The 23,518-nt window shown below is 49.8% G+C and overlaps 7 protein-coding genes and 1 non-coding gene across 8 annotated transcripts; 5 read left to right on the top strand and 3 right to left on the bottom strand.

Moving 5' to 3' along the window:
• Positions 1 to 954: 954 nt before the first annotated feature.
• On the top strand, positions 955 to 4,838 carry Asppvi_008949 (aminophospholipid-translocating P4-type ATPase NEO1; the record flags this gene model as incomplete). The annotated part of the gene is made up of 2 exons (XM_043304814.1): positions 955 to 2,818; positions 2,869 to 4,838. 2 exons carry the CDS (start codon positions 955 to 957, stop codon positions 4,836 to 4,838), a joined length of 3,834 nt encoding a protein of 1,277 aa, XP_043160749.1.
• Positions 4,839 to 5,324: 486 nt separating this feature from the next.
• Positions 5,325 to 5,459, bottom strand: Asppvi_008950. The gene has a single exon. It is a non-coding gene; the product is annotated as a tRNA-Ser (tRNA).
• A 326-nt stretch (positions 5,460 to 5,785) lies between these two features.
• Positions 5,786 to 8,496, bottom strand: Asppvi_008951 (GTPase-activating protein GYP7; the record flags this gene model as incomplete). Its single annotated transcript, XM_043304815.1, has 5 exons — positions 5,786 to 6,126; positions 6,185 to 6,503; positions 6,554 to 6,816; positions 6,875 to 8,264; positions 8,344 to 8,496. 5 exons carry the CDS (start codon positions 8,494 to 8,496, stop codon positions 5,786 to 5,788), a joined length of 2,466 nt encoding a protein of 821 aa, XP_043160750.1.
• A 1,808-nt stretch (positions 8,497 to 10,304) lies between these two features.
• On the top strand, positions 10,305 to 10,610 carry Asppvi_008952 (uncharacterized protein; the record flags this gene model as incomplete). The annotated part of the gene is made up of 2 exons (XM_043304816.1): positions 10,305 to 10,479; positions 10,546 to 10,610. The coding sequence occupies 2 exons, from the start codon at positions 10,305 to 10,307 to the stop codon at positions 10,608 to 10,610; spliced, it is 240 nt and encodes a 79-aa protein (XP_043160751.1).
• Positions 10,611 to 11,009: 399 nt separating this feature from the next.
• Positions 11,010 to 12,601, top strand: Asppvi_008953 (putative iron-sulfur cluster-binding protein; the record flags this gene model as incomplete). The annotated part of the gene is made up of 5 exons (XM_043304817.1): positions 11,010 to 11,258; positions 11,321 to 11,792; positions 11,852 to 12,283; positions 12,348 to 12,473; positions 12,549 to 12,601. The coding sequence occupies 5 exons, from the start codon at positions 11,010 to 11,012 to the stop codon at positions 12,599 to 12,601; spliced, it is 1,332 nt and encodes a 443-aa protein (XP_043160752.1).
• A 910-nt stretch (positions 12,602 to 13,511) lies between these two features.
• On the top strand, positions 13,512 to 14,293 carry Asppvi_008954 (Mpv17/PMP22 family protein; the record flags this gene model as incomplete). Its single annotated transcript, XM_043304818.1, has 3 exons — positions 13,512 to 13,610; positions 13,737 to 14,054; positions 14,144 to 14,293. 3 exons carry the CDS (start codon positions 13,512 to 13,514, stop codon positions 14,291 to 14,293), a joined length of 567 nt encoding a protein of 188 aa, XP_043160753.1.
• Positions 14,294 to 16,828: 2,535 nt separating this feature from the next.
• Positions 16,829 to 20,083, top strand: Asppvi_008955 (F-box protein; the record flags this gene model as incomplete). The annotated part of the gene is made up of 2 exons (XM_043304819.1): positions 16,829 to 19,136; positions 19,197 to 20,083. 2 exons carry the CDS (start codon positions 16,829 to 16,831, stop codon positions 20,081 to 20,083), a joined length of 3,195 nt encoding a protein of 1,064 aa, XP_043160754.1.
• A 450-nt stretch (positions 20,084 to 20,533) lies between these two features.
• catA (catalase catA) lies at positions 20,534 to 22,898 on the bottom strand (the record flags this gene model as incomplete). The annotated part of the gene is made up of 3 exons (XM_043304820.1): positions 20,534 to 22,227; positions 22,295 to 22,607; positions 22,665 to 22,898. 3 exons carry the CDS (start codon positions 22,896 to 22,898, stop codon positions 20,534 to 20,536), a joined length of 2,241 nt encoding a protein of 746 aa, XP_043160755.1.
• Positions 22,899 to 23,518: the final 620 nt, after the last annotated feature.

Consider the following 23,518-nt stretch of genomic DNA (forward strand, 5'->3'; position numbering starts at 1 on the left):
GCGATGCACAATGGTAAAGGGAATCCAAGAAACACGGGAAATTAAACATGTAAAGAGGAAGACGCAATCCCGTAGAAAGAAGAAAAAATTAGAATACAAAACCTTGTTGTGGATTCATGACTGGATATCCATGATACGTAAAGATGTATGAAGTTTTGAGATTCGGCACCCGAACAGACACCCGATAGATAGCACGGAGCAGTGATGCTTTCTCCGTTTTTGGTTGCCCCGTCTCGGCCTGTCCGTCACCCGGAGCGGATTGACTTTAATCCGGCACAAAAAGACCACCTAACATGTCATGTCACGTGATTGGCCGGATTGTCTATACTTGGCATCGCATAGTTGCGGAGTTATTATCAACAGACACCAGTTGCACATGCATCAATTGCGATCACGATATAGAGTAGTCTACTCTCATTTGCTTTCTCTTTACAGGGGATTAATCTCCAGATATCATTATCTGAAGACACTCAGCCGCTACGATTTGATCCTGAAAGAAGCAGATCAATACACAGGTTCTCCGCGTATGACATCGCTGTTTCATAAACAATTGATTGCGCCACAGCTGCGTGGCAGAGCCTGAGGCCCGAACCAATCATGTGATCGGCCCTTGCTCCACCTCTCATGAATTAGTTACCACTACTTAGGCTCCAAAGATAGTATTATTATCGCGATGGTAGAATGGCTCCCTTTCTTTTACTCCTTGATTATTCTTAGGTGCATATAGGATGGTGTTATTTGTCCCCTTTTCCTGGATTTCGGCTTCTTACTTCCTAGCGCGCTGTTGAACACCGTCTACTTTCTTCACAGCGACAAGTACAATAACAATGCGGGCCTGAAATGCCACTTACCGTGAGATAGGTATCCTGGTCCAAATAGAACCTTGCGAGGAAGATCCGGGATCGCCGCTTCATATGGAAAGCACTGTCAATATCCCTCCGCATCATACCTACAATGCCTTCATCATCCGAGTACCTTCATCCTCACGACCGCGCCAGCATTGCTGGTGACTCCGGATCCGATGACGACCTCGACTTGGAGGAGTTGGACCCGACCACGGCAACCATTCATCAATCTCCTCGGCTATCTAAAGATGAAATAACGCGACAAAGAGGCTATGGTTCAGGGATTGCTTTGAGGAATCTGCGGGTTGGCGGTGGAAATCGAGGGTGGAAGCGTAGTGCTTCCGGCATACGGAACAGGGATTCGGAAGAGGATACACACGGATTACTGGACGATCGAGAAGGAGAGGCTCTGCGGAGCTCGCACGCTAGCTCACGACATTACACTGATGATGATGCTCCGCTGCTCGACAATCCGCGGCAAAGCTCAGCGCGCTCGTTTGCGGGTGACGGATCAATTCGACGAACGGGTTCTCGGTCACGGTTTTTCGGCTTCAAAGCAGCCAATATCTTCTCCGGTCCGTCGAGCTGGTCTCGCAGGAACGATGAAAGTAATGCTACCAAGCCTCCTCGGGAAGTGTTCGTTGGGCAAGCGCAGAGATCGAAGTACCCGGCAAACATCGTTTCCAATGCGAAATATACCCCTTGGAGCTTTCTACCACGTACCCTATACAATGAGTTTTCTTTCTTCTTCAACATCTATTTTTTGCTTGTGGCTCTTTCGCAAATCATTCCCGTGCTTCGCATCGGGTACATGTCGTCCTACATCGCGCCTCTAGCGTTCGTCGTCTCGATATCCTTGGGAAAAGAAGCTTTGGATGATATTGGCCGGCGAAGACGAGATGCCGAAGCCAACTCCGAAGAGTTCTCAGTATTGTCCTTTGACAAGCCCGTGGGAAGAAGGGCGTTCGCGACTCCTGCAACTAATGATTCGGATGCCGACGAAGTATTCGAGATCACTAAAAAGTCTAGGGACCTGAAAGTCGGTGACGTTCTCAAGGTTCGCAAAAACCAGCGCCTTCCCGCGGATGTGGTGATTTTGAAGACTATCTCCAATGACTCTGTCACTGCGCGGCGAAGCTCTTCAGCTGAGATTGCCACGGATCTTATGCGACCCGATCAAGCATCAGTTCAACCGTCCGAGGTTGACCCTAGTTCAAGTGCCGCCGGGCATGAAGTTGATACTTCTTCTACTAGTGACACATTCATTCGTACTGACCAGCTGGACGGTGAAACTGACTGGAAATTACGTTTGCCTTCGGTCCTATCTCAGTCCCTGCGACTCCGGGATCTCACTAAACTCAAGGTCACCGCCAGCGCACCGGATAAGCGCGTCAATGAGTTTCTTGGCACTATTGAACTTGGCTCGCAGTCAGGTTTCTACGATCCCCACGTCGACAAAGCGCAGACTGGCGGCGGAGCGAGCAGCGAGGATCGGCAAGCCAACTCTGCCCCCCTCACAATCGATAACACGGCGTGGGCGAACACGGTCCTGGCATCCAATACAATAACGTATGCCGTCATTATCTACACTGGCTCGCAAACACGAGCAGCTCTGTCTACATCGCCATCTCGTTCAAAAGTAGGTCTTCTGGAATATGAGATCAATAACCTGACCAAGATCTTATGCGCTTTGACCCTCACTCTGTCAATCATCCTGGTAGCTCTCGAGGGTTTTGAACCAACCAACGACAAAGAATGGTACATCGCAATCATGATTTACCTTATCCTATTCTCAACAATCATTCCCATGAGCTTGCGAGTCAACTTGGACATGGCGAAATCTGTGTATAGCAGATTCATTCAGCGAGACAAAGATATTCCTGGGACCGTTGTTAGAACAAGTACGATACCCGAGGATCTTGGTAGAATCGAGTATCTCCTTTCTGATAAGACTGGTACMCTAACTCAAAACGGTAAGTTCTCATACATCCGAACCGTTGAATTGCGTTACTAACAGTCTTAGAAATGGAGCTGAAGAAGATCCATGTCGGAACGGTTTCTTATGCAAACGACGCTATGGAGGAAGTAGCGTCGTTTGTTCGACAAGCCTTCGCTAGCAATACCTTGACCACACCTTCAGCTGCATTCGGAGCCCAAGCAGGACTTGGGGCAGCTCCTCGTACAAGGCGAGAGATCGGGTCGCGCGTTCGTGATATAGTCCTGGCGCTGGCTCTATGTCATAATGTCACTCCCACGATCGACGAAGAGGACGGTATGAGAGTCACGAATTATCAGGCATCATCGCCCGATGAGATTGCCATTGTCAAGTACACCGAGGAGGTCGGTCTGAAGTTGTCATACCGTGACCGGCAATCCATTGTCCTTGAAACGACCGAAACAGGCAGTGTTGTCGTTCGTGTTCGCATCCTTGAGATTTTCCCTTTCACCTCGGACAGCAAGCGGATGGGTATCATTGTACAATTCGAAACAGCCAACTCGATCCTAGAGTCTTCGAGCGAGGATACCGAAATCTGGTTCTATCAGAAAGGCGCAGATACTGTTATGTCCGGCATCGTTGCAGCGAACGACTGGCTCGACGAGGAAACTGCGAATATGGCTCGGGAGGGTCTGCGTACCCTTGTGATTGGCAGGAAACGGCTATCCTTGCAGCAGTTCCAGGAGTTCTCTGCAAAGTACAAGCAAGCCTCGCTTGCATTGCAGGGACGCGACGTCGGGATGGCCAAGGTCGTGAGCGAGCATCTTGAGCGTGACCTGGAGCTTCTTGGCGTGACTGGTGTGGAAGATCGTCTGCAAAGAGATGTAAAGCCATCCCTAGAGCTTCTTCGCAACGCTGGAGTCAAAATCTGGATGTTGACCGGGGATAAAGTCGAGACAGCACGTTGTGTTGCCATCTCCGCCAAGTTGGTTGCTCGAGGCCAATACATCCACACCGTCGCTAAATTGAAGGACCCGTCTGCCGCCCAAGAGGCATTGGACTTTTTGCGAAATAAAACCGATTGCTGTCTGCTCATCGATGGCGAGTCTCTGTCGCTGATGCTTGGTCAGTTCCGGTCAGCATTCATATCCGTGGCCGTTCTATTACCGGCTGTGGTTGCATGTCGATGCTCTCCGACTCAGAAAGCTGAAGTCGCGGAGTTGATTCGTCAATACACTAAGAAACGAGTTTGCTGTATCGGTGACGGCGGCAACGATGTCTCCATGATCCAAGCAGCTGATGTTGGAATTGGCATTGTGGGCAAGGAGGGGCGGCAGGCCTCGTTGGCTGCCGACTTTAGCATCACGCACTTCCACCACCTTACGAAACTTCTCGTTTGGCACGGCCGCAATTCATACAAAAGATCCGCCAAATTGGCGCAATTCATCATGCATCGTGGCCTTATCATTAGCGCTTGCCAGACCATGTACAGTATTGCAAGCCATTTTGACCCCAAGGGTCTGTTCATCAATTGGCTGATGGTTGGCTACGCGACGGTCTACACCAATGCCCCGGTCTTCTCGCTCGTTTTCGACCGCGACGTTGACGAGCAGCTGGCAAATCTGTACCCAGAACTGTACAAAGAACTCAAGTCCGGTCGCAGTCTCAGCTATCGCTCGTTCTTCGGCTGGGTGCTTGTGTCAGTTTATCAGGGTTCCGTAATTCAGGGGCTCTCGCAGATCTTGCTGAACACCATCTCAGGGCCGCGGTTGATCAGCGTCTCGTTCACGGCCCTCGTCATTAACGAGCTGCTGATGGTCGCTATCGCCATCACGACCTGGCACCCCGTAATGATCTTCTGCCTTATCGGTACAGCTCTGGTCTATGCCGCCAGCGTCCCCTTTCTGGGTGACTACTTCGACCTCGCATACGTCATCACCGTCGACTGGGTTTGGCGTGTGGTCGCCGTCTGCGCCGTCTCCGTCATTCCCGTCTGGGCAGCTAAACTGATCCAACGGTCTTGGAAACCACCTAGTTATCGTAAAGTTCGAGGTTAACCGCTATCACTGATATCCCCTGTCGCGACATCTTGCCTTGGTCGTTTATTGACTTGTCCGGGTAGAGGAGTTGCGGTTTTCTGAATGTCACATTATGTTTGTACTATCGTCATTAGCATTCATCGAGCATTGGTCCTATACCATTTCCCTTCAGTTTGCCTTTGCTGGTATATAACCCTTGCATAGAATTTCACTTATGATCTGATAAACGTCCTGTGTATGTGCGATATAAAACAGAACAGGCCCAACAGGGCCATCCTAAGAACACTGGATTTGGTGATACACATGTATATATTCCGGATATGCGGGAAAGGATGGGAGCAGCACACTCCTAATATCCCAGCAATCCACACTAGAAACTCCATCCAAAATATACCAGATAATACATTGTCAGTTTGGATAAGTAATAAGCCAAAGTGCAGGCCCATGTGGATTGAAAAAGAAAGGTGGCAGATGAAAAAAAAAGGTAAAAAAGAATATTGCGGACGACACCTCTGGGATTCGAACCCTGTAAGGACTGTTAGATGATGTTGTGATATTTAGGTAAGTGAGTTTAACATACCAGGCGGGCGAACCCACAGGCTTAGCAGGCCTGCGCCTTAACCACTCGGCCAAAGTGTCCAATGGTGCTTGACATACTACGTAAATTTATCTAGATGCAACGGTGCTATTGGCAACGTAGTAGATAAGCAACCTCGGCGACGCGAGCAACTACCGCCCGAACATACTCAGTATTTGAGGATCATGGATATTTATGATCGTTTTGAGATACTTAATTGTGAAGATAGCATCATAGCAAAGAAACGCTGCCGAGAGGAAAAGAAATAACGCCAATCCGTCCCAAGCCCAACCCAGCCGGAGATTCTCCTCAACCAGTACGAAAATGGGCCCAACACAAGCCGACAAAGGATGCAAAGATGAGGACTAAATCAAGTCGCTACGGCACCTCACTGTGAGCTGGACGGATGTGGCTGTTTCCACAGAATCTCCTTGCTCAGAAGCTGCCTCAATTCGGGAGAAATAACCTTGGACTCGGCATTATTTCCGGCAGCACTACTACTCGCCGAACCGGCACTGACACCGCTACTGTAACCGACACTCTGTGGTCGTTGCGGCGACTTGCCCTTGTTCGAAGCAGATTCCTGCGTGGGTTTTCGTTGATGGGCTGATGGAACGGGGAAGTTATTCTTCTTGTCTATTGCTTCAACTGTGCGTTCGAAGCGACGAAAAAGGGATTCTGCGCGGGTGAGGATGGGGACGAGCTCCATGGTGTTTGACAGCTCGTTGACTTTCAGGTTGATTAATTGGGTGGTCGCAGTAAGTTGGGGTAGAGGTAATGTGCTTACCGTATTTAAGAACTTCATCAAAATGTTTGAGATGGTCCATAATTACGTCGCGGTGTTTCTCTAGGATTGCTAACGCGATGAAGAGGTGGAAGCTGCTGGAGAAATAGTCGGTCCACAATGTCTCCCAGAGACGTAGGACGTTTACCCATTCGAACTCGCGTTTGTACCAGACAAGAAGCATCCGGAAAAAGAAGAAGAAGTTCGTGCTGTCGGCGGATTGGAGATGGAGGTATAGCTGGGGGTCCATAAGTTGTACCAGGTGATCTAGGGTGAGGAGCTGGGCACGCATGCCGGACTGATCGCGAAGGAAATTCCGTTCCTGGTCTGTGTAAGCAGTGTTGATTTCGGACGGATATGTGTGGGATTTACCATTCTGTCCATGAATCCAACAAAGGCCCAGAATGCGACTGCATCGTCTTGCATGACCGCGTAAATTGGTGCTAAGAGGTCACTCATTCCTTGGACGTAGCCCAGGTCAGGATTGTGTTCGTTGTATGTGAGAAGCATGTCCTTCATCTGCTCTAGATGTACGTTCGTCCCTACGTCCGCGAAGGGAGAGTCTGGATCGGGATGAGGGATATCTTCTCCTGCAAAGAGAGGTATCGTGCGATCTGTACGATGCACGTCTTTTTCTGATACCGATATGTTAGCAGGTGAATTCAGGAATGCCTCCAAGTGAAGCAAGCATACCTATTCGGTTTTTCTGCTCTTTCCACCACTCGTACTGCTCGGTAGTCGTAGACCCCTCAACCATTCTCTCCCACCAGGCACCCTTCAGCCGGATGTATTCATCCCGTTTGGAATTCATCAGAGCTTGACGCTCGTCGCGGCTGCTGTCCCAAGGGTACACTCCGAGAAGGAAAAGCCATGCTTCCTTTCTGACCCCATCATTTGGGTCAAGGCCTCCGTGGAAAATCCTCTCCTTCACTTCGTCTACAGTAACGTTGAGCCTTCCCGTAGTGGTATCAAAGAAGCCCTCCCATTCCTGCATAGTGACAGTTTTGCGTCGTTCTTGAATGGCCATTGTTCCCGTCTCAAGCTCCAAAATCTCAAAATCACCCACCGAGCTATTTTCCATTTCCAGAACATCCCGCGCAGTCCATATGCGCTGGGACCTCTCTCGTTCGCTCTGCTCAGCAATGCTCATGGCCCATCGAGCCAAGTAGAGTCTGGCGCTATCGAACTCATCCTGCAAGGTCTGAATCTCGGGAGTCTTCATCAGACGACGGACCTGCGGAGGTATCATGGTGTTGTCGGCGAGTTCGTTCGCCGTCCGCCTTGTGAATGTGGTAATCTTGCTGAGCTGCTCAAGGACCTTCCATCTAGTCTCCTTGAGTGCTTTCACAAAGGGATCCATTCCGGCGTCCCGTTCTACACTGCCAGCGGGTTGATGTGGGCCAGCAGCTGGTTCGTGCCCTTGCTTCGTCACTGATCCGTCATAACTGCTGAGTGGCCGTGCGAAGGATATGCGGTCCTCTTCGGAGGGATTGATAAGGTAGACACTGCTGTCGACAGAAGAGCGCTGCACCTCAACATATTTCCGGAGCCACCGCAGAACCTCGTCACCGCCCMAGAATAGGCCACCACTTTCATCGAACGGGTCGAAACTTTCCCTTGTTCTTCGTTTCTTCTGCAGTATCGTTGATTCGCACTCACTATCGTGAAAGAACAACGCCGGGAAACTATCACCAGAGCGGGTATTGATCACCAGGCTACCGAACCACCAACCCAAGCTAGGAGGTCGCACTAGCAGCGAAAAAATTTCGGATAGCGGTACGGCGAACGCATATAGACCTATCGGATCTTTATATGTGGTTGTAGTCGGGAGCGGTGGCACTAGATATCGTTGCTTCGGTGGTGAAGAGTTATCAGACAGGTCGACTTTGACATAGGTACTGTAGGCGTCGCCGAGGGAGGATTCGGGGACCCAGGCAAGGAGGTAGGAAGAGAGGTCGCCGGTGGTCTTAGCGGTGTTTGTTGATGCGGCATTGCTGCTCACAGTAGGAGCGGGTTTTTGTTGGAGCAGAGCGATAAAGCCAGGTATATTGTCCTTGGAGGAGGGCGTCGGATGGACGTATACCTACAATACTCAGGAAGACATCGGAACGTCAGTTCTGGCCATTCATGCAATAATGTTTTGTAGATTTTCAAGAACCAACCTTGCTCTTGGAATATAAAAGCTTCACACCTCTCCCTGACGTGGAGGAGATACTATTGTATTCATCCTCCTCGGCGTCGCTAACATCGTAGAAGGACGCCGTTGGTGACGGCGGCGAAGGAGGAGGAGTGAATTTGGTGCCGGAGCCTGCCATTCTTAATGGCGAATTTGAAGCTTGATGAGATATATTTCAGCGAAAGGTGCTCATCATGCGAAAGACTGCGATTTAATTTGTCCTTATCCTATTGAGTGAAGCTGATAAAATCAAAAGCAAATGACTGATCGCGGAGAATGAGATCACGACGTAATCGTGGGGCACCTGATTGATCGATTGTCCCACTTTAGATGGCCTTTGTTGGACTTCAAAGATGATGGAATCCACAAAACACAAGCGAAATGGTTTAATGCTGAATACTCGTCACCTTTTCTATCCTTTAGAGTAGCTTTCTTGAGTCTCTGATGATTTGCAAGTATGTTGTGAAGGGGTAGCTTTTCCACCCTTCATCGCCACAAAGTGCACAGCAGGCAGCAGCAAAACATTCGACCTTGAAGGGATCATCATCATTGTTGATACAGTCAACATCAGTCCGACTACAGAGAAAGGAAGAACTGGATTTGTCTCGAGGATACTCTATTGGAAGGCGTCTCTCCTTTTTATTCTTGAAAGAGGTGTCAGTCCATACCGTACATCTTTGTCTACAGCCCTTCCTGAATCCTCTACCGTTATACCCTTCACTGAATAGTAACGTTTTCCATTCTTCTTTATGCATCCTCTGCTGCCTATGCTTTGACCCATCCTTACAAGGGGAGATGCCTTGTATCAAATGATGTTACGTACCTTACTGTGATTCGTCTGCATGAAACCCTCTGGTCCTATCAGCAGGACAGGGCACCCTCCCTATGCATATGGTCCATTGATCATTTGCTCACAGCGAAGTAAATTACCTAAGATTCTGTGTGATATAGCCAGCGGCTTTAAGGGATCTTATAACCTCTTCAGGAAACATATACCTATCCAATTGGACACCTTCTTCTGCTATAACAGTACAGTAGTTTGGCTGCGATGTCTGGAGATAAGGTACTTAAAAGGATGGGGGAAACACCAGATGGCCGGATCTATTTGCTAAATGCTCAAAATGCCTGAGTTAGCACGTACTCTTCCGGCTTCGTGGTATTGCAGCCAGCCGCTCTATCAACTCGAGCGCAGGGCAATCTTTAACAAGGTATATAACGTTTCCTGTGTGTGAATGGTGCAAAAGTGTCTTATAACCGGATAGTCGTGGTATCTACTCGGACCTGTGACAAGGTTCTTGACCATAGGAGAAAAAGTCGAGTATGAAATCGCCCAGCAGTCGGTGCTCGCTTTTCGAAGCTCTGGAGACGCGACTTTCCCTGGTCCAGATGAGATCCAGGTGATCAGTGTGAGGACAGTACGCTCTGCTCAGGATCCCGGGAGCATATGGTGGATACTCATCATTTGTTTAGAGCAGGAAGCTTCGCTCCCATGTCACACCTACTGGCCTTGTCTTTAGTACATTGTCGGACGAAGCCCCGAATTTTGACGAGTACTTTCCGGGTCTCGAGGCATTGCTAGAAAGGGTGGATTTCACCAAGCTGCCATACAGGCGCAGCATCAAATATGAAGGGCGCTTCAACTGGAAGACTATGTGAGGAAGATTTTCCCTTTGACTATCAAAATCTCTCTGACGGAGATCAAATAGGGTCGACGGTTATCAGGAATGTCTACATTGTCAATACACACATCCTTCGTTCTCCATATATTATCCCCCGACATTCTATACTGTCAAGAATCACCAGAATTTCTCGCAACATATCGCTGATCCAAAGAAACCAGACGACGGATTGTTCTTATACTTCTTCCCCAACTGCACTCTCAACGTCTATGGCGGAGGCATGTCTTCATTCCGTGTCTGTCCGACTGAAGATCCGAGCCTGACAAGGATGGAATTTGACTATTACCACAAAGAGTCCGGGCACAAATTTGAGGAGTATTACAGATTCGTTCGACAGGTTGCGATGGAGGACTATGAGCTTTGCGAGAAAGCGCAAGGTAATCTGGAAAAGGGCGTCTATAGTGAAGGTATCCTGAATCCAGAGCAGGAGAACGGTGTTTCGTGTGAGTATAAGATTGACACCCGCTAAGGCTAAGCTTGATGTGGGAAACTGATTTAATGTGTCACAGTTTATCAAGACAGAGTCTTTGAGCTTGTGTGCCAACAGCACGCCGCGGAAAGCGGCAAGGTATGATCTCGCCGCGTAGTAGACACGGCTGTTACATTTGCATATTTGGTCATAATTATACGTTAGCACTAGTGTAGATTCATACATGCCTTGTTCGTCGTATTCAAATTCACCTTCACCTTTAACACAGACTAATAGTCATTTGGGGACCTCCTCAATTGCAACGCTCGCATGAGACAACTGTACGCCGGAAAAGCTCACCAAATTTGGAAAGATATGCAACAATCCTGATTTATGGGATTGACTCACAGGTGTACGACGAGTCTAGTCTCTTCGTGCGAGCCCCCCATCGGGCACCCAACAGGGTTAACCTCTCTGGGGAGTCAGTATTAAGTTGCGGCCCTTTAAATGCCTGACCGGCTCCCCGATGCTGCGGGGTTGACCACAAGAGAAACAATTGAGAGGATGGCTATGGAGGCTCTGATCTCACCTACACCAATACTTGTAGCACTGTTAACTGCCATCGTCTTCATATGTCGAGCCTGGCCCCGTGGGATATACCCTAAGACGCTCTTCATAGGCCAACCTGATCCATCCCCTCAAGTCTCAAGAGCCGACGAGATACAAGGGGTCTGTAAGGAATCGGAATTTCCTGAAAACTGGCTGAATAGCAATGAAACCTTCCAACTCGAACGGCGCGCAGTGTTCAGCAAGGTAAGCCCGAACAACCATGCTCCGGGCTCGAATTTTAGACTCCTAACACGTGAGGATCACAGTCATGGCTGTATCTTTCTCACCGCAGCCAGTTCACAAAACCTGGCGATTATCGATCCTTCGAGGTGGCCGGCTTCCCCATCTTCCTCATCCTGGGAAAAGATGGTGAGATCAGAGCTTTCCACAATGTCTGTCGCCATAGAGCGTACACGGTCGCGAATAAAGAGCGTGGAAGTTCTACCGTTCTTGGATGTCGCTACCATGGCTGGAGCTACAATACCAAAGGCGAGCTTATCAAAGCCCCCCATTTTGACAAAGTACTTGGTTTCGATAGATCACAGAACAGTCTGTTTGCTATTCATGTTCAGCAGAGCACCGACGGCTTCATATTTGTGAATCTTGAGGCCGATGCGCCAGGTGAGCTGCTAGAGACCGATTGTCTGACCGACTTCGTGGAACGTAATGGGGCTATAGCTCAGTCACGCTGGATTAGGGGTAAGGCTATCGAAGGAGTATTCAATTGGAAAATGGCTGGTAAGTTCTGCTGTCTTGCCTTCTTTGGCCTCGATGAGCTCTGATGATTTGCCGCACAGTCGTATCTAAGAAGCAGTTCGGTACAACTGCAATATTGCCTGAACTTGCGCGACTTGTGCGTCTGACTCTTTTAGCAAGAATGAAGCATTATTTGGACGGGAAGACTGCCGGAGACACTGATATTCTGCTATTTCCCAATGTCTCGTTTCATACCATCAAGGATACTAGATATTGGTACTCTTTAAGCTTCCATCCGGCTTCTGAGCAAAAGACGCTGATCCGATACGATCTTTACTGCTTCCAGCACACGGATGGCGATGTCAGTTGTCAGTTGATTTCAGATAAGCTCATTGAGATGATAACGGAAGAAGTGACCGAATTGGAGAGCCAATATCAGTTACAAACCAGGGGAGCTGAGGATAGCTCCCAGGGAGGCGTGATCGCAACGACAACAGAAGATATGGATATTCGTTCTCTCTTGGCAACGTCAAGTTCGTCTCTACCTGGCTTTCAGTATCCATCTTTGGAGAACCTTATTGTGCTAATGTTGAATAGATCTGCAAAAGATGATTCTCGAGCAGCTGAAAAAGCATGCTAAGCTCGAAAAGCTACAAGGGATGGAAGTGCATCCTGCGACGAGGCAGCCGCGAATGACCCCCAAGTCCCAGCAGGCCGACCAACGTAAGTTGATAAGCTCTTGTTGCTCGCAAATTCAGAGCCGGATGGTTCAAAAGTAGCTTCACTGACTTATCTCAGTTTGCAGAGAGCTCGAATGCCGAGGCGAAACATTCACAAGTTTGGCCTGGTAGCTGTCATTCGCATTGTAGCGATCAGTCACGTAGTAGGCCAAATTTTTTAATGGCTTAGCACTGAGGGAGCTCTCTGGACAAGCGCTGATTAGCGAGGCTGCGACCTTTTCTTATTATTATGCGATACTTGTCTTGCAGATATCTTACACCAATGCGGAATCGAGGCACTTCCCTACTAGATCCATAGTTTGGGAGCATCTCTTTCTGTTCTTTATTGATTGTGATGGAGAGAGATGTAGTGGCAGCGAAAGGCCAGCCACCAATCAACACCCTAAATTGACACATTCTTTCACTGGCTTCTGAGTCTACTACCTATGTACGACGTGTCAACTTTCCCTTTTCCGCATATCCTTTCTCCACTATTTCGGGTCCCTGGGACCTATCTGGAGCCCTGATCTACCCTGCCCACCTCCTGATTATTCAAGAGATCGAAATCAAGTACCTCTGTAGATACAACAATAATATAAATGCTTTAAAGACATCCTCGTAACCTCGTGTCCCTTTTCCGATCGTGTCTATTGAATTGTCCAGAAGTTCAGACACTTGGTCCACTCATCCGTTCCATCGGCTAAATAGGTAAACACGAGTTCTTCATCTGAACTTAAAGTATTTTTAGCTCACCAGCTCCAGAACAATTCGTGTTTTTGCCAGTTGACATCACTACCGCAGACAGAGTCAACCCACGCAACACGAGCTTCCGAAGGAGCTGCAGTAAGTACGCCAAAGATTTCCCCTGGTTCGTATCTCGCACAAGAAGACTAGACTAGACTAGACTAAGTACTGATCTATGCAAAAATAGAGCCAAGCCTCCTTTTTGACTTTCCTTCCGAGTCCACTACTCTATTTACGAGGGGAACTCGTATCAAGCCGGTCGCTTGAGCTTTTTGCCTATCTCGTGCATTTGCCAGATATGGCTCTACCCCCGATTGCAACGGCAACCTTGCAGGCTGCGCTCGTAAATGCGGGTTCGAATGTTCTCGCCCAGGGAATCAAAGCCTGGAGAGATCAGGTACGTGGATTTGATCTCGTGTTGTCTTATTCATCCTAGCGAGCAACCAGCCATGGGCAATTCTATTAACATGAAACGGGATGATGACGATTCTGACGAGCGATGGCGATGATTCGCACAAGGTAGACACCGTTCGAACTTGACCTCCAGGCCTTGTTCCAGTTCACGACGTGTGCGTTTGTACTCTCGCCGCTGACCTACGTCTGGCTTGAGAGCCTGGAGTCGAGCTTTCCAGGCTCCAGTGAGGATACATCCGTCACCAAGTCTGCTGCTGAGAAGAATGGCTCGAAGCAGGGGAAGCAGAAGTTGAACGTGAAGAATACCGTAGTAAAAGTCGTGATTGATCAGACTGTCGGCGCGGCAATCAACACCGTGGCCTTCGTTATGACAATGGGACTTTTACGGGGACAGGATTTTGAGGTCATCAAGGCACAGATTCAGAATGTAAGTCCCCTGTTATTACTCGCTTCAGGTGGAATTCCTTTTCTTTGCAACCGTAGCGCGGGTATTAGCCAGGTCTGATGCGCCGATAGGACTTTTGGCCCATCATGCTTGCTGGATTCAAGCTCTGGCCTTTTGTGTCGATACTCAACTTCACGGTTGTACCCGCAGATAAGCGATTGCTTGTTGGTAGTTTGTTTGGCGTCATCTGGGCGGTTTATCTGAGTCTGATGTCTGGGTGATAGTGGCCCCAGATAAGGCAGACTCGTGACTGCAGCAATTGTTGGCCTCCATGTTCTGGCTGTAGACAAGAATAGACTGAGATGATTGTTGGATTGGTGTTGGTTGGTTAGACATTCAAGATGGAAGACGATTTGATTAAGGCCTAATCTTACGCAGATCATTGATGAAATATAGCCACGGATGATCAGAAAGAATAGTTGGTACTATTTGGTGTCGCAATTCTATCCAACTTCAGCCCCCAACGGCCCCATTTTATGTTTATCTCCAATATATTAGAGCTGATGCACACCATCAAACAAGGGCCAGAGGCGAATCTCCATGGTCGGCTTCAGCAAAACTGCTGAGCTCAGACGTGAACTCTCGTCCTGCACTCTGCCACCATCACCCCAGCAGTTGAGCTTGACTCGAACGTATGTGAGACACATAATTGTTATTTTATCCGGGCAATCCCCAGCAATAAGTTGGCCCCTTGGAGTTCCATCGACGATTGCGGAGTGTTGGGGGCAGTTATGGTTTTAGTTGTTAGTCGATGTAGGCTGTACGCAGTGACCTCTTCAACTGCAGAGCATATCTAAAATAGTGTGGGCTTACAACGGAGAACCAGATATGGTAACTTGTCTACATCCTGACAGCCTTCGAGACTGGTGGTTTCCTATTCGGAAGGATGAGCTCCAGTTCATGGTAAATCATACTCGAATCCAATGCCTCAAGCCTAGTTTCTGTCGTGCGAGGAAGATGCAGGTAAGCGGAAGGAATGCGGCCAAACCTAAGATGGAAGTAGCCTGTCGGACGCCTTGATAGAGGAGCGATCAGCGGGTTGACATGGCACAGTCATTGAAATAGAGAAGAAGGGGACAGTGTCAATGTTCATAAAAGCCTCAAGTTCTCAACTGATGACTGGATCGACAGCCAAACCGACATAAGGATAGCAACGGCCCAGGCATATTCTGTGTGGCCCCCAGAACACTACATGGTGACTCTACTTGAGCGAGACCCTGTATCTATGGTGGCCTGAACTGAAAATCTTCCTGAAATCCGGCAAGGTTGATTGGGATTCTAACAAGAACTGCAACCAGTCAACCAATGAGCTTATACGATGAGCAAGGATAGAGTGGACCAGTGGCTGACATTTGGAAGATGCAAAAGTGCAGATCAGTGGCGTTGGCTCGATGGCGGAGCATCCAAGACTGGGGAATGCGAGGACAAAGGGCCGAGAAGACTCCAAAAAAAGACTCGATACGACAAAGCGGGATGTTACTTCGTGTTCTTGATTCCTTTAATTTTACCTGGGGAATTGCTACCTCCTTTTGTATTTGCATATACGATTGTGGATGTCGACAGAATCAGCATCGTTCCTTTTACGGAATTGTTAGGGACACAATTTATTCTCGCTTCTTGAAATACCTCCTTTGCATTGATGGACAATGATATTATTAGAAATGACAGTAATTGTAATTCAGCTAAGCGAGTGCTTATCGAAGTCGTACAACACCCAAAGTTCTTCAGAATGAGAAATACCACTAGTAACCAACTGGTCACGCCTGACTCTTTTGGCCCCCCATCCGTCATTCCTCGTGTCACCAACTCCATCATCCATCATTGGATTATTGTCGAGGGATCGTCCCATGCAAAGTTAACCTTGTGCCCTCAGCCTTTGACCACTAGTAGCTTGGTTGGATAGGCAGTTTGCGGAAAGAATGATTAGTTTCAACAATTGGATAGACCATAATAGTCTATATGTCCCCCAAACACCATCAATGCTCAACCTGTTCTTGCCAGAAACCAACACATACCATGCACGTGGTGACAAGGGCTCGAAATTGATTTATGCATTGATTGTCGGACTAGTGCTGCATCTCAGTACTATATACTCTGTATCCTGACCGGTCGTTTTCCCTGTCAACCACTCATCCCTTGGCAGGTGATGATGCTACCTCTTTGTCCTACTCTGTACATACCTGCCTCTTGACTGGTTCGTTTCCCACCGAGCACTCTGGCCGTCATGTGGAACAGATTCATGCTTACTGCTTTCATCAGATAGTTCTTCTTCGTTCTCTTTGTTCCCTGTATAGTGCAATCTTCGGAATCACCAGGGAAGTAAAGGAATACCGACTGCTGGGACGTCCATTCTAAACTTCCAAGTGCATTCGACTCAAAGACCTGAAACTACTATTGGGATCTTTCATCACCGCTACGGGAGGACTTGTCCAGGATCGATTTTTGCCTGAAGAAGAGCAGTGCAGTGGCCCAGGAATAGAGCGGAGTGGCATTGTTCAACGAGAACAAAGAACGTCCCAAAGCCACGGATCTGACTCGCATGATCATGTATACGCCAGAGAAAGGCACATCTGCTCAGTGATTTAACCGTACAGCTCTAAGTACGAACCTCCAGCCCTTTCCAGATCCGTGGATCATATCGTACACCGCATTTTCCGAACTTGGGTAAACCGTACGCAGCACAGCCCTCCTGGCTTGACTCAATTAGAGATCTGAACTGCGGGAAGGAGCCGTTGAAAAGGCTACCATCTTTAAAAATGAGCACGACAGACCCGTTAGGCGCGCCGCCGTCCGATTCAGAACACTCCGTTACATCGATCTCAAAGTGTGATACCTCTACGAGTCGACCATCCGATGACGAATGGACAGACGACGACGATTTCGCAATCTCACCACTGTCGGACAGATCTCCTCCAAGAGGGACTCATTGGACTCGATTCTTCCCTGAACTGTCATCGCATTTCTCGCTGGTGTCTCCGATAAGCACCACTATTCCTAAGGTGACACCATTTTCTCTTCTGGCAGACATGCAGGCGATTGATCATCAAAACCGACAGAATTCCTCGGATTCTGGCTCTAGAACTGATTCTCCATCCTTGTCTGAAGACACTTTCGACACAACTTCCTCGTGCTATAGCCGAAGATCGTCCGTGACAAGTCTTGGCTCCGAACTAGCCGGGTGCCCCTACAAATCAGCCGATGCCTTTTCTGTCATTTCCCCCGCTGCTGCAGGAGTTTTTGATGACGACACAGCGCCCGAGCTAGTAGGCTCGGCCTCCAAGCTAGTCGTAAAAGGTCCCTCACTGGATGAGGTGAGAAACAAGCCCCTCCCTCGGGAGCCCCCGATTGCATTAGCTCCCTTGTCAGTTCGTCACAAAGGCCCCCGTCCGCTCCAGGCTTGCGAGCGTCCCTCCAGCGACCGGCCTCGTACGACAACCCCGGCCAGTCCTGCCACACGACTTTGGCGTTCTCAGCGTACTCTATCCCAGGCAGCGGAGGAATTGGAGAATGTCCTTGCAGGGATTACCGAGGAGCGCCACAATGAGCCCCAATTGTTGTCTTCACAGATTTTCAACGGGCCCTTGCAGATTAGCAGGGGAAATATGGACATGATTGCTACTCGACCAGCTCCAAGGCCTCCTACAAATATTGCTTCTACCAAGTCAAACGATAACTCGAGTCAAAAAAACAGTCACGAAAAATCAGAGCGGGATTTGCGAAAAACAATGAAGAAACCCACTAAGAATAAAGGGCCCTTCTCGTTTGCGGTCCCTGGCTTCAGTCGCAAGTACACCAATCCTCATCTCCGATCGTTCAGCAGCTCCAGCTTGAAGTCAGAAGTGGAATCCCCGTCCTTTCGCCCTCAGCGCCCACCGCGCCCGGAGACTATTCAAGATGAGGCAGAAGATACGGCTGAAGTGACCGAGTCTTCCTGCTTGCCAATACCCTCCCAAAGACAGAGACCATCGTCTTTTTGCAGCGAAAGGGAATTACGATTGAAACTCCCTCGGCTTCAGACAAAGCAAGTGCGCAGCCACGAAGACCTCGTCTCCACTTCCAGCTCTGTGGGAGACAAACTGGTCGCTGACAAATCGATACCTGCAATCCGAGTGAACAATGTAGAGGAGAAGATTTTTGTCGCGTCGAGCAAAGCAGGACGATTAAACACCTCACACTCGCCTTTTGAATTGGAAGGTGGCCTGCCTCAAAGGATGGTCTATGAGCTTGATGCAGGTTTGCCATCGCCATATCCCAAAAGTACCATCTCAGTCCACAAACCCCGCGAGACAACTGCTGTCCAATTACCAGACAACATCACCCTCAAAATATTGGAGCAAGTTTCTTCCCTTGATGATCTCTTCCACTTAGCCGTCGTCTCCAGGCAGTACTACCGCGTTTTCAAACAGCATGAACTACATTTCATGAAGACTGCTGTCTACCGCATGTCCCCCCCAGCCTGGGAATTGCGTGAAATGAGCCCTCCCTGGGATAGCGAATGGCAGATTCTCGTCGATCCGGACGCCCCTGTTCCCGAATACACTCCAACACTTTATCTCCAACGTTACGCTCAAGACATCTATACGCTCGCTCAACTCAAATCACTCATCCTGGCCCGGTGCAATACCTTCCTTCGCCAGGAAACGATCGATGGCCTGACAAGCAAAGATGATACCCGAGCGGCAGAAATCGACGACGCCTTTTGGCGAATCTGGACTTTTTGCCGGATCTTTGGCTGTGGCAAGAATCGGGAGAATGATATAGTAGGACAGATGGACTGGCTGAATGGCGGCGTTATGGCCCACGACCGTAACAGTATCGTGACCACGTCGCTCACTGAGCCATTTGGCATGAACAATGTCCTATTCGAACCGCCGGAAGGGTTCGGGCGCGGAAACCGGGAGGGTCTCTCCCAAAGTCAGCTCTACGACATGACAGAAATATGGACCTGTCTTGCCGTGCTGCTCCAACCCATTCACGGCAGCCGCACTGAGGCAAGAAAGGCTGGCGTTTTTGACAGGCTCGGCATTGCAGAAAATGACACGGTCAAGGAAGATGCTACGATAGGTAAGTGCCCCTTTTCGTCGTCTTTTTCTTTTCTAGGATCGTGGACTGACAAATGAATAGAGGAATGGACATACTATGTCCTCACGCTGGGCCCCTCGGCAGTTTTAAGCATTGGCTCAATTTGTCCTTTCGATAACGCTGAAGCGACATTTCAAACGGCGCAATCCATTGGACTGACAAAGTGGGAGCCTCCCGACTCCGGCATCAGCCGGTCCACTTTTCTCAAAGAAGCCGTATCCAGAGCATACAAGGTACGGGAAGGAAGCCCGTCGCTCAATGGATCACGTCTATCGAATGCCAGTTCTACCTCTTCCAGATCTTCTGCCGGTCGCGAGAAAACGTCTCAAACAAGCAGCAACGCGACTGACAGCAACCAAAGCAACCGGCGCCGACAAGCCGTCTTCGCAGCTCAGCTGCGAAACCGACGCACTCAACAGCAGAATAACCCTGGTAACCCAATCACGTTCGCCGAGGAGCGCCCGATCTCAAGCTATGCCATGATAATGAGCCGCCTCGAGGGGCTTCCAAGCGAGCAACCTCCACATCCACCTCCACCCAGGCAGCCAGTGGCATCGTCAGCGTCACCGACTCCTCGCTACTGCCCCCCCGCACCCGTCCAGTACTCACAGCTACTCCCTCCACCACCACCACCCACCGCGAACCCAGTTTTCTACAGACCCCAGGTCCTCGACCCCGTCGACCAAGCTATCCACGTGATGGTCCACGAGCTTGGCTTCAAAGAAGAAGATGCCAAATGGGCCTTGAAGATCACGGATACTGGCGAGGGCATCGATGCAAATGCCGCGGTTGCACTGCTCACTAGGGAGCAAGAACGATACGAGCAACGGCGCAGCGGCCGCTTCGCCTTTCGCTCGAAGAGCCCATCCCTGCTTGAATCGGTCATCAACAGTCAAGAGTCGGTCAACTCTGGCTGGAGATGGGCCTGATCACCTTCTTGTAAACTGAGGCTGTCTGTCTCTCAAATCTATGTTTATGTATGTGTCAACGTCTGCATGCGCAACGCCGCCAGTTTTGTGTCAGGACTCGTCCTGATACTGCCGCATTTTGAGAGCATTTGCATCAATCTCTTTTTCTGTTGCATTTTTTAGCGACTGAAGTATATGCCATTCTTTCTTTTCATATTTGTACCTGTTTCGCATGTCGGCTCGATACCCATTCTGCACATTCGTTACAAGACATTACTGTACAACCAACTTTTCCGGATAGAGACATTACCAAATTTTGAAGCGATTCGCTAGAGGTTGTTTGTCTCATAGCTTGCAATGTTGTTTGTCTCTTTCATTTGAATGACATTCATAAAATCGAATTATTGCTACCATTATATCCATATCATAAACTAGTTCGTAAAAAACCAATCCCTATCAACTCGCGGCCAACTAAAAAGCAATGGTCGATGCCAGACCGTCCAATTCACGCTGATAATTCCTGTGCTGCGAGATTTGGTAGAAGAACTTGCCCACAAAGTCACCCGCGCCCTTGAGAATCTGGACGCTTTCCTTGAAGCTCTCTGGTTTCTGCTTCCCGCCAGCAGTAACAACACCATACCACTCGACGGGCTCCGCGCTCTGCGACGACGCCACCTGGACATCGAGCGTGCCGCCCAGCGTCTCCTTGACGAGTTCCACGGCCTCGCCGGTGGCGCCCAGCGCCTTGAGATGGCCGAAGGTCTCGGAGATCCAGTACTTGATCTGCCCGTTCTGGCGCAGGGTTGCGATGTGCGGGCCGCCGGGGATGAAGGTTGCGTCGAACATGGTCGAGCGCATGCCGTCGTAGTGGTGGTCCGGGACGATGCCCTTGGAGGAATTCTTGTCCTCGCCGTCGGCGTAGATGGCGGAGCGCTTGGTGCCGATGATGAAGGGGAGGGCGCTGGCGGCCTTGATGGCGGTCTTCATGCCGGTGAAGGCGACGGGGTCGTAGCCGTCGCCGATGAGGATAGCGATGCGGCGGCTGGCGATGGTGGGGGTCTTTGGGAAGAACTCGGTCTGGGAGAGGTGCGGGGCGCGGCGACCGTGGTTCTGCTTGAGGGCCTTGGCAGGGATCGGGGCGCCGACCATCTCGGCGACTTTCTGGGCGAGCTCGAGGTCGATTTCGGCGAGGCGATGGCCGGCGAGGCGTTCGTAAACGGTGGGGTCGTCGCAGTGGTCGAGCTCGAAGCTGAAGGCCTTCTTCATGTGGAGCTTCTCGTGCTCGGACATGGAGTTGTAGAAGAGCTGGGCTTGGTTGTGGTGCTCGCGGAATTTGTCGCTGAGAGCGCGGTTCTTGATGCCCTCCACGCGCTGGGGGTAGGTTGTGAACCCGCCGCCCTGGGTGCCGGCCGGGGGAACGGCTTCGAAGCGGTTAGGCCAGTAGTTGACCGTGCCTTGCGTGATTCGGTGGCGCATCTGTCCGTCGCGGTTATGGTTGAGCACAGGGCAAACTGGACGGTTGATTGGCAGTTCTTCCCAATTGATGCCCAGGCGGCTGATCTGGGTGTCGAAGTAGGAGAAGTTTCGACCCTGGAGAAGTGGATCGTCGGTGAAGTCGATGCCAGGGACGATGTGGCTGGTGCAGAATGCGACCTGCTCGGTCTGAGGGAAGAATTCGTCGACATTGCGGTTCAGCTCGAGCTCTCCAATCACACGAAGGGGCACAAGGTCTTCAGGCCAGATCTTAGTAGCATCCAAGATGTCGAACTCAAAGTCATCTTGCTTCTCCTCTGGAATGACTTGGATTGCGAAGTCCCACTTCGGGTACGCCTTGTTGTCGATGGCTTCCATCAGGTCTTTGCGATGGAAATCAGGGTCTTGGCCTCCCAGCTTCAAGGCTTCGTCCCAGACGAGAGAGTGCACACCCAGATGAGGAATCCAGTGGAACTTGACAAAATGTCGCTTTCCCTCTTTATTGACGAGGGCAAAAGTGTTCACACCGAATCCCTGCATCATCCGGAAGGATCGGGGAATGGCGCGGTCGGACATGGCCCACATGAACATGTGGGTGGCTTCCGGGTGCAAGTATACAAAGTCCCAGAAGTTGTTGTGGGCTGTCTGGGCCTGAGGAACCTCGTTGTGTGGCTCTGGCTTGACAGCGTGAACTGGTGGCGAAGTCAGATCTGCACCTACAAAAGAGACAGAAGCAATCGCACGAGAAGCGATACGTACCGAAATCAGGGAACTTGACGGCATCTTGAATGAAGAACACAGGGATGTTATTGCCAACAATGTCCCAGTTGCCTTCATCGGTGTAGAACTTGACAGCGAATCCGCGGACATCGCGGACTGTATCAGCGCTGCCTCTGCTTCCTTGGACAGTTGAAAACCGAACAAAGACGGGCGTGTTCCTTGACGTGTCCGTTAGGACACCGGCATAAGTTAGATCTTCAATACTCTCCTTAAGCTTGAAGTTTCCGAATGCACCAGTGCCACGCGCATGGACTACTCTTTCAGGAATACGTTCATGATCAAAGCGATGGATCTGTGAATATCATTAATACCGTTTTTTATTGAGGATATTTACATGCAATATTTTTACCTTTTCTCTGGCAATCTGATCCTCCAGCAAGGATGGGCCAGTCCGGCGGTCATTCGTAGCTCTAAGCCATTGATCGGTGTTGCTGACCCGCACACCGTGATCAGTGGTCAGTGGCTGCTGGGTTTGAGCATCGGCAGTATCTCTTTCCAAATCGACCAATTTCTTGCTTGTAGAGGATGTGTTTTGAAGCACGTCCTGCGCTTTGTGCAAGCCTCCAGCAATCTTTGTGGCCATGCTGATTCTCGGGATTGATGCTCAAGATAGTTTCAGAGTTAAGTTTAAGCTCTGTGAAGAACCGACAGCGCCGTCCTGACAAGAACATTTTAACCTCCTTCGATGGTGAGTAATAAATGCTCCTTGATTGTGTACAGAGCTGTGACGCACGTAAGTCTGACGTTGGCGGAACGTCACCCTGGCGCTGTCGGCCTCGGCTGGATCCAGCGATCATGAGAGTCATGGAAAAACCGGAATTCGCATGCGGAGGTATCTTCATGACTTTTTGCAATTGAACTATTTCCGCCGAACCTGTTTTTTCTTTAAGCATGGTATTCGTTCATGGAGAGCCAAGCTCTATTGTTGCGGGGCATATGAGTTCATGACTCCGTCCTATAACCAAGGAACTCTACTCCACCCCATGCGGGTAGGCTGATGATCTGCAGCGAGCATTCTCACAGCCAGGAGAGTGTCCAAAGTGTCCAATAAATTCATTTTCATTAATATTATTTCCAAATCGACTGTGTTGCTCTGATATCGGCATTGGCGCCGCCGAAGCATTGTTGTTGGCGGCTGTATATCGTTCCGCAAGTTACGCAGCACCTCTTCAGAAGCAGGGAAGCAAACGAAATTTTTGGCGA

The sequence above is a fragment of the Aspergillus pseudoviridinutans genome (genome assembly GCF_018340605.1).
Source record: "Aspergillus pseudoviridinutans IFM 55266 DNA, scaffold_6, whole genome shotgun sequence".
Taxonomy (NCBI): Eukaryota; Fungi; Ascomycota; class Eurotiomycetes; order Eurotiales; family Aspergillaceae; genus Aspergillus; species Aspergillus pseudoviridinutans.